The sequence below is a fragment of the Nicotiana attenuata genome, chromosome 9 (genome assembly GCF_001879085.1).
Source record: "Nicotiana attenuata strain UT chromosome 9, NIATTr2, whole genome shotgun sequence".
Classification (NCBI taxonomy): domain Eukaryota; kingdom Viridiplantae; phylum Streptophyta; class Magnoliopsida; order Solanales; family Solanaceae; genus Nicotiana; species Nicotiana attenuata.
In genome coordinates, this window is record NC_031997.1 from 16,452,303 (window position 1) to 16,461,483 (window position 9,181).

General features: G+C 38.3%; 1 protein-coding gene across 1 annotated transcript; it reads right to left on the reverse strand.

The window, feature by feature from the left end:
• Positions 1,530–2,255, reverse strand: LOC109232747 (defensin-like protein 19). Its single transcript, XM_019398486.1, has 2 exons — positions 2,127–2,255; positions 1,530–1,969 (listed from the first exon to the last, which is right to left on the reverse strand). The coding sequence occupies exons 1-2, from the start codon at positions 2,197–2,199 to the stop codon at positions 1,788–1,790; spliced, it is 255 nt and encodes an 84-aa protein (XP_019254031.1). The 5' UTR covers positions 2,200–2,255; the 3' UTR covers positions 1,530–1,787.

A 9,181-nucleotide genomic window follows, 5' to 3' on the forward strand; every position in this document is an offset into this window, starting at 1 on the left:
GGGGGGTGAAGTGTCTCCCCTAGGTGTAGTGGTTGGTGTCGCATTTTCGTTATCTTCCCTACCGTCTTCGCTGATGGTGTTCAGGATGTTGGTTGTGACACCTACTATTGCTTTTATCCTTGCATCTCCTTTTCCTTAGTTTATGCAAAGCTAGGAAAAGGTGACTATCCCTTTTAATGATCAAGATGAAACTAAGATCTTAGCTAAAGAAATCCCTACAGACGGCGCCAAATTGTTTGACCAAATGCGTCAAAAATCTTTTTGATTAAATCAATTAATGATAATGAAGGGGTAAATCTTAGTCAAGCATGATAAAAGCTAGATCAAGTGATGAAAGAAATGAGCAAGATGAATGACGTTTCCTAGTATGTTGAAACCAAATGAGTGCTCATAAGTTTGATAACTTTAAGTGCACAATCAAACTTAATAAATGCGATTGGTTTGGATAAGGAATAAGGATGAGATGATTGCAGGAATCTGGATACTTCCCAATATCGAACAATAATACTGATTTTCAGATGTACAATCAATGAACAAGGTTGCCTTTGTATTTTCTCTCAGATGATTCTTTTACAAAGTGTTCTTTTATCTTTTTCCATCCCCCCTCTTTCTTCACTGACTCTCCCTATTTATAAGGGACAATCCCCTCCGAAACCCTAAAAGAGGTTCAACATAGAGAATATTCGAAAAGCATATCCTTACTGTCTCCTACTAAGCTTAAACTACCGCGGACGTCATACATTAACTAACTGCCATTGGTCGTTGCCTTCTACCATGACGACCATCGGACGATATACCATGATAATCTCGTTCCTTGTCGTACTCAGTAGCGGCCGTGGTTGCCAAATTTGGACCTATTCAATACTTGGATTGTTTGGGCCTACTAGGTCGTGTGGCAGGCGTTGATATTATAGGTAACGAGACACGTGGTTAGAGATAGACTCCTTTGACTTAGTTGACAGGCTACATTGTTTCTATTACAGCGCTAGCGATACTTTTTAGACTTTTATTTCTTTCAGACATTATTAACTATTTTCGGGGAATGCCCCGTAGGCTTATGAATTCAGACCTTCAGTAGAGGCTTATGACTTGCTAGTGGGTTCAAATTACAGACTTATTGATGTTGAATCAGTGTATCAATTTTCAGGTTGTTGTTATCATAAGACTTCATTATGAATTTCTTGAGTATGATGTTAAGCTCAGACCTTCGACTAGCTAGTATAGGATTCACGCAAGGGTTAGTATAGGTTGGCTGCCAATCACGTCTCACTCCAATTTAGGGATGTGAATATGTGATAAGTTTACATTATCATTACACTTTTTGCCGGTCAAACTTGCTAATTTGTGCAACCTATTTTCTGAAAGTTGAATCTGATGAATTGAAGCCAATAGTTTGGTCAAAGTACAAGATGAAACCTTGATGCAGGTAAATTCAGTCCTCTAATAATTACGTATATTATCAAATGTAGCACTTACTCTAGTCATTTTGTCAGTGCTAAATGAAATGAAATTTCTTCAACGTCATAAGATCAATCACAACAGTTAGGCAACTCGATTAGAGTAACCACGAATAATTTCTTGAATTATTTTGATTACTTCACTTGACACCATAAACTGCGGTAAAGAAGAAAACATACAAGATCATAATACAAACATAATTCAGAACTATTTCCTCACAACCACTACAATTCTAGTGAATTGGTAGTGCTTTTATTCTTTCACACACAAGACAACAAACCATTTTTTTTTCATACATATGAAACGAGAATTCTGAGGGCAGTTGATGCTTATTTGCACTTCTTGTAGCAGAAGCAATAACGACTCAAGCCTTTTCTAATGCACTCACCCTTGCTTGCCTTCGGGTTCTCTTTTTTGCACTCTGAGGCGCAGGTCTCGCTCAACAAGCAAAAGCGAGTAGTATATTTCTTGCTCTTCCATCGGCAAAGTTTTCCCTCAACCGCCTGCATCTCTGCATGGAACAACTTATCATTATTTTTTGTTGTTAAAATTATTTATTGAAACTGAAATATATGAAATGACACTATTGTTTTGGAAGTAAAATATATGCGAACGTAGTATTCATAATAGTCACACGTGAAATGACAATACAAATTAAAAGTACCAACCATTGGATGCTATGAGGAGGAAGCAGAAGAGGAGAGCAAGAAAGGTTGTGTAGCTCACTGGTGACTTTGCCATATCCCTATAATTTGGATGTAATGATCTTTTTATTTTCTTTGAATTAGTTTGGATGTTGAAACTATTAAGTGAAAGACGGGTATTTATAGCAAGGCCTAGCAATTTATTTAATGATTTAGTCAATTTTTCCAACTAGTCTAAGGAACGAAGCAAAGGATATTTTATACAAGTTAATATTTGGCTAAATTTTGACTAAAGCAATCCTCCTTTTTTCTATGAAAAGATGGACATGTGGGTTTTTAAAAAAAAAAAAAAAGAACGTGGAACACGGTATTGGTAATCTTTAGAAGGGATTATGGAGGAGTATATTTCCTAATTGCACAAGAACTGAGTTTGCACTCTCATATATCGCTGGTAAGTTGTAACCTTCAACAACAGAGGTTGAATTATAATTAGCTTGTTACCATAGTTAAAATTGTTACGAAATATTTGTTAGTAAACTGTATTTGTAAAATAATTTTGGAGGAAATAAAATAAGATAAACAGAAATATAAACGAAACAAAAGTTAATCCGAACCCACTGAATTCACAGTGTTTCCTTAAGCAATTTAATCCCCTCCTAGTACCCAAGGTTATGGATTATTTCCTTCCAGGATAGAACAAATTACACACTGGTGTAGTGGTACTTCAAACCCCAGTGTTTCAACGAACACAAAGTTCGGTAGCAAATCACACTTACTGTTGCTTTCTTTGAAGTTAAAACAATGCAGAAGAAGGAGGAGAAACTCATAAAATCGTATGGAAATTTTGAGAGAATGGACTTGTATTTATAGCCAATGTTGGGCTGAAAACAGAAGAGGGCAACTCTTCAGAATGGTTGTTTATGAAAAACGGCCATAGCATAAATGCCATAACATAAATGGCTATTTACTCAACAATAAACCGGGAGAATTGAAGAGGGTGGTTAATTTTCTGTTACAAAAACAGAAAACGGAAAAATGGAAAACGGTTGGAATTATTATTAATATTCTGTTAATATTTATTATTAACAAATAAATTTGGTCCGAAAAATTAATCAATCAATCATTTGACCAAATCCGAATCCGAAGCCGAAGCCGAAGCCGAAGAGAAGCCGAGCGAGCGACGACGACGACGACGGCGCGAGGCTTGCCTTTTAAGAGCTAGAAGAAGAACAATTGCTTATATACCCATAAAAAACCTCTTCCACTTCCAATATGGGACAATGTCCTTTCATTAAGGAGGGAATCTCAAATGAAACTCAAATATTTCATTTTTCCCTCCATTTGCCATTCACCCTTTTTTAAGCATTAAAAGAGGGTGATTCGAAATCAAGGATTAATTGCTATATCACGGAAATATGCATGAAAAACTGTGTGATTCGAAAGCAAGGACCAATTGCATCTGGATAAGTAGGTTTCCCTTTGAACTTTCCGTAGTAAACTTATGTCGGATATACTCGGTTAATCAGCAGATTTGATATCTTTGAACCGTCGAACTTTGGTGTATACATAGACAACCATAAGTCACACAACCAACCCTTAACCGTCCTTGGTTTCCATGGTTGTGTTCGTTTCAGCCATGAACACCGTCTGGTTTCATAAGTGCGTAGAGAACTGGCCTTACAAATTCTCCTTGAAGTGGCTAACACTTCACACTTTTATAGGTGATTCCTAAATGTGCCATCCTGTAGGTACACTATTTGATATACCATGTATCAAATTTAAAAAGTCTTAATGTTTTATCCTTGGTACTGAACATTGTCTCTTCACGAGAATGGACCAAAATTTTAGTTGACAATGTTGAACCGTCATTAGTGACTTTGTTTGATCCCCTTGAACCTAGATCTTAGGATCTCCAGTCTTCTAGGTAGAGTTACCGCCACAATGACTTGTTCTCGGCCATAGTCTCATTGCCCTTGATGATTTCTCAACTACCTCTCTAGTTAGGCCTTTTGTAAGTGGATCCGACACATTATCACTTGATTTTACGTAGTGTTGGCCCAAGTTCAGATGATGTTTTGAAGATTGACAAAATGAACTCAGTCATGAACCAGTTCCATCATGTGAGACACAGTGGTGATATGCTTACACATGTGACATACGCGTGAAGAAGATAAGTCTCAAGGATCAGCAACAATATCTTCTGAATTTATCGAAAAGATTGCATATAGGATAAGGAGTTGAAGTCTCCTTATGAAAAGAGAATTATATCCGGATCAAGGATATGGATTAGGAGTTAGAGTTGTTCTTGGACTCGAATTGTCAAAGGATCCACAATTCGAGTTCTTATCAAACTCTGATTACTAACTCTACAAATATAACGATTGTTCTCTTTTACAGGTGATTGCACATAAGCAAAAGTTAAGCATATTTGAGAGCAAAAAGATCAAGTCTGATTTGCAAGCAACATATGCGAGATACAAGTGTGCACGTCTGAAGCTACATGAACTAAGATAGAAGAACCAGTTTCATCATTGTGTTTATTTTAAGTCTAGTTCAATTGTAGTAGGTTTTCATATTGTACCTTTCAGCTTTCATAGAAGCAATTGTAATAGGTATATTGAGTATTCAAGTTAGAGTTAACTTGAAAGTGTCGCGACAGTTGAGGCTGTGTGCTACACTGGGATTAGAGTTAATCCTTAGGTTTACAAAGAGTTTTGTAAATGCAGTTTTTGGCTCAGTGATTTTAGTGGAGTTTGGGAAAATCCTACTGAGTAGTAGGTCGTGGTTTTTTCACCTTTTGAGCCAGGTGTTTTCCACGTAAAAATCTCTGTGCACTTTACTTTCAGCATTTATTATTCTGCAAACTGCTGTAGTTAGAACACTTAGAAGAACCAGGTTCTTCTAACGCGAAAATTAGGTACCACACAAATCCCCCCCCCCCCTCTTGTGTGGTATTGACGTTTATAACATCAATTGGTATCAGAGCGGGTTATCCTTGAAGAGGTTAACACCTTAGGAAAAGATCAACATGAGTGCACCACCTGGGAACTGGGAAGGGCAATCCACTGCCAGGCCTCCTCTCTTCAATGGTCTCTACTACTCCTGGTGGAAAAACAGAATGAGGGACCATATAATGGGCGAAGACTATGAGCTTTGGGATATCATCACTGATGGTCCTTTAGCCACAACCAAGAAGAATGCTGAAGGAGTGGATGTTCCAAAGACAAGAGTAGATTGTACTGCTGAAGATCTAAGGAAATGGGAGAAAAATGCAAAAGCCAAGAAATGATTAGTGTGAGGACTTGGTCCTGATGAGTACAGCAGGATTCAAGGATGTACTACTGCCAAGGAGATTTGGGACACTTTACAAGTGGCTCATGAAGGAACACCTAAGGTGAAGAGGTCAAGAGGAACACTGTTGTATTCTCAATATGAGAATTTTACTATGAAGGATGGAGAAACTATCCAAGAAATGTATACCAGGTTCACTACACTGACAAATGAACTTGAGTCTCTTGGAAGGATTATCCTGGAAGAAGACAAGGTGGAGAAGATTCTAACTAGAGTTTTGCCAATCTCCTGGGAAAGCAAAATCACTGCCATTCAGGAATCCAAGAACATTGCTACCTTGAAGTTGGATGAACTGATTGGAAATCTCACTGCCTATGAATTGAGAAGGCAAAAAATGAAGATGGATGCTCCAAAGAAATAAAGATGTCTGGCTCTCAGAATTTCAGAAGGATCAGATCTTGAAGATGATGAAATGGCTATGATAACCAGAGATTTCAAGAAATATCTTATGAGAGGAAAGGGTGCTTCAAAAGGAACAACATTCAGCAAACCGAGGGCTCCTGAGAAACAAACCAATGAGGGGTGTTACAAGTGTGGGAAGACTGATCACCACATCAGAAACTGCCCTCAATGGGAGATTGAATGGAAGAAAGAAAGAGCAGAAAGAAGAAACAGGAAGAAGGAACAGGTTCAACCAAAAAGAAACAAAGGTTCAACTAAGGCTATGGTTGCTGCTTGGGGAGAAACATCAGATGAGGACTCTGAAGATGAAGCTGAGGAGGATCAAGCTCTAATGGCCATCGGAGAATCAGAAGATGAACAGGAGGTAAGTATTCTACACCTTAAAGAAAAGATTAAGTTCTTGTCTAAAGAAAAACTGGCTGATCTGCTGATGGACTTCATAGATGAGTCTGAAATAATAAACAGTGAGAAGGATGTTCTGTCTAAGGAATGTGTTATCCTAGAAGAAAAATGTAAAAGGTTAGAGTCTAGGGCTGATGAGAGTGACAACACAAATACTGAGTTGAAGAACCAGGTTCATCAACTTGAAAATAAGATTCTAGAACTTAGATCTGAAAATATTAAACTGAAATTAGGGACAGGAAAGAAAAGGGCTGATCAATCATTTCTCACCCTAGAAGAAAATCTAGGAAAAATGAAAGATGAACTGTACAAGAAAGATGAATTGATTAAAGTCCTAAAAGAAGATTTAGGAAAGGTAAAGCATGAACTAGACAGAACATGCAAATGGAACAAGGCTTCTGATGCACTCTCCTGGCTGCAAGAACATCATAGTAGCAACAAGAGAGGACTTGGATTTGGGACACAAGCTCCAAAATGGGATCCCAAAAACAAGTATCTCACACTTCCTGAGAATAAGATCTGCACACACTGTGGTAATACTGGCCATTACAAAAATGAATGTAATGCAAGAGAAAAGGCCAGTCAAAAGAACAAAGCCTTTGTTCAAGAAAAGCACAAACTGCCTGGTTGGGCAAAGAAAAATTTAATTCATCCTTTTGCCCATAGAAAGGGACCCAAACTAGTTTGGGTTCCTAAGACTAACCCATGATTTCTTTTTGCAGGACCAAGTGAAGGGAAGTAGCCAAATATGGTACATGGATAGTGGCTGCTCAAAACATATGACTGGTAACAAGAACCAGTTCCTTTCACTTGAGAACCTAAAAGGAGGTAATGTCTCCTTTGGAAATGGAAAGAAAGGTGAGATCATTGGTGTTGGAAAGGTAGGAAAGACAGACTCTCATTCCATTGAGAATGTCTATTTGATAGATGGCTTAAAATATAGCCTGATAAGTGTGTCACAACTGTGTGACAGAGGTAACCTTGTGGCTTTCACTTCCACAAAATGTTTTGTGATTAGCCTTACTACTGACAAGATTGTTTTGCAGGGAAGGAGAGTTAACAATATTTACATTGTAGATCTGTCAACTCTCTCTGAAAATGAACTAACTTGCTTGAGTGTGTTAATTAATGATCCCCTCCTTTGGCACAAAAGACTTGGCCATGCCAGTCTAAATCAATTGAACAAATTAGTCTCCAAGGACTTGGTGATAGGGTTACCTAATATCAAGTTCAAGGAAGACAAAGTTTGTGAGGCATGTGCAAGGGGGAAGCAGGTAAGGTCATCCTTCAAACCTAAGAAAATGGTAAGTACGTCCAAGACGTTGGAACTGGTTCATATGGATCTTTGTGGTCCAATGAGAACCATGAGCAGAGGTGGTAAAAGATATGTAATGGTGCTTGTTGATGATTATTCTAGATTTACCTGGGTATTGTTTCTAACTTCTAAAGATGAAGCATTTGAAATGTTCACTGCTTTTATTAGAAAAACCCAGAAACAATTAGGAAATCAACTTGCATCCATAGATCTGATCATGGAACTGAATTTGAAAATGCACAATTTGCTAAATTTTGTGATGAAAATGGAATAGATCATAATTTTTCTGCCCCTAGGACTCCTCAGCAAAATGGGGTAGTTGAAAGGAAGAACAGGACCCTTGAGGATATGGCAAGGACCATGCTACTTTCCAGTAAACTACCTCATAGCTTCTGGGCAGAGGCTATAAACACTGCTTGTTATATAATAAATAGATGCATGACTAGACCTCATGTAGAGAAAACTCCCTATGAGTTACTTAAAGGGAGAAAACCAAACATATCCCATCTTAGGGCTTTTGGTTGTAAGTGCTATGTGCACAATAATGGCAAAGACTCCCTAGGTAAGTTTGATCCCAGAAGTGATGAGGGAGTATTCTTGGGATACTCTTCACATAGCAAAGCATACAAAGTGTTTAATAAAAGAACTCTATGTGTTGAAGAGAGTGTACATGTTGTGTTTGATGAATCTAACACTCTTTCTGAGAGACAGGAACATGAAGATGAAGCCATTGGACTGGTGAGACAATTGACTGAAGTAACAGCACAAGTAAAAGTGGCATCAAAGGAAGGAGCAGGTGATGGAACAGGTCCTCTCACCCAGGGCAACCTGACAGGGGGAATCAATCTAAAGGAACCTGTACCTGAACCTGTTCCTCTGCAGCATAACTATGAAGGAGAATCTAGCAGGAACCAGATGGTGGGGAAATCATACAAGTACCTGAGTTCTTACCCCATTGAGAACATCATCAATGATCCAACATCTGGGGTCAAGACAAGATCGCAACTGAAGAACCTGTGTGCATTTGATGTTTTTCTGTCCCTCATTGAACCTAAAAATGTGAGTGAAGCTCTACAAGATGTAGATTGGGTCAATGCTATGCAAGATGAGCTCAATTAGTTTGAAAGAAGCCAAGTCTGGCACTTAGTTCTAAAACCAAAAGACAGGTCAGTCATTGGGACAAAATGGGTCTTCAGGAACAAACTAGATGAAGATGGAACAGTTACAAGAAATAAGGCAAGGTTGGTGGTTCAAGGCTATAGTCAAGAGGAAGGCATTGATTATGATGAGACTTTTGCTCCAGTGGCTAGACTTGAAGCAATTAGACTCCTCATAGCCTTTGCAGCACATATGGAATTCACTCTTCATCAAATGGATGTCAAAAGTGCCTTCCTAAATGGCTATCTCAAAGAAGAAGTGTTTGTGAGACAACCTCCAGGATTCGAAAGTAAAGAATGTCCTGATCATGTATACAAGCTAGATAAAGCTCTCTATGGTCTCAAGCAGGCCCCAAGAGCTTGGTATGAAAGATTGTCAAAATTCCTTCTGGAGCATGGGTACAAAAGAGGTAAAATTGACAGCACTTTATTCCTAAGGGAAAAAGGACTTT

Coding starts and splice junctions, on each gene's coding strand:
- LOC109232747 (XM_019398486.1), bottom strand. CDS start 2,199: ATGGCAAAGTCACCAGTGAGCTACACAACCTTTCTTGCTCTCCTCTTC. Junction 1,970..2,126: donor CCTCCTCATAGCATCCAATG/GTTGGTACTTTT, acceptor TGTTCCATGCAG/AGATGCAGGCGGTTGAGGGA.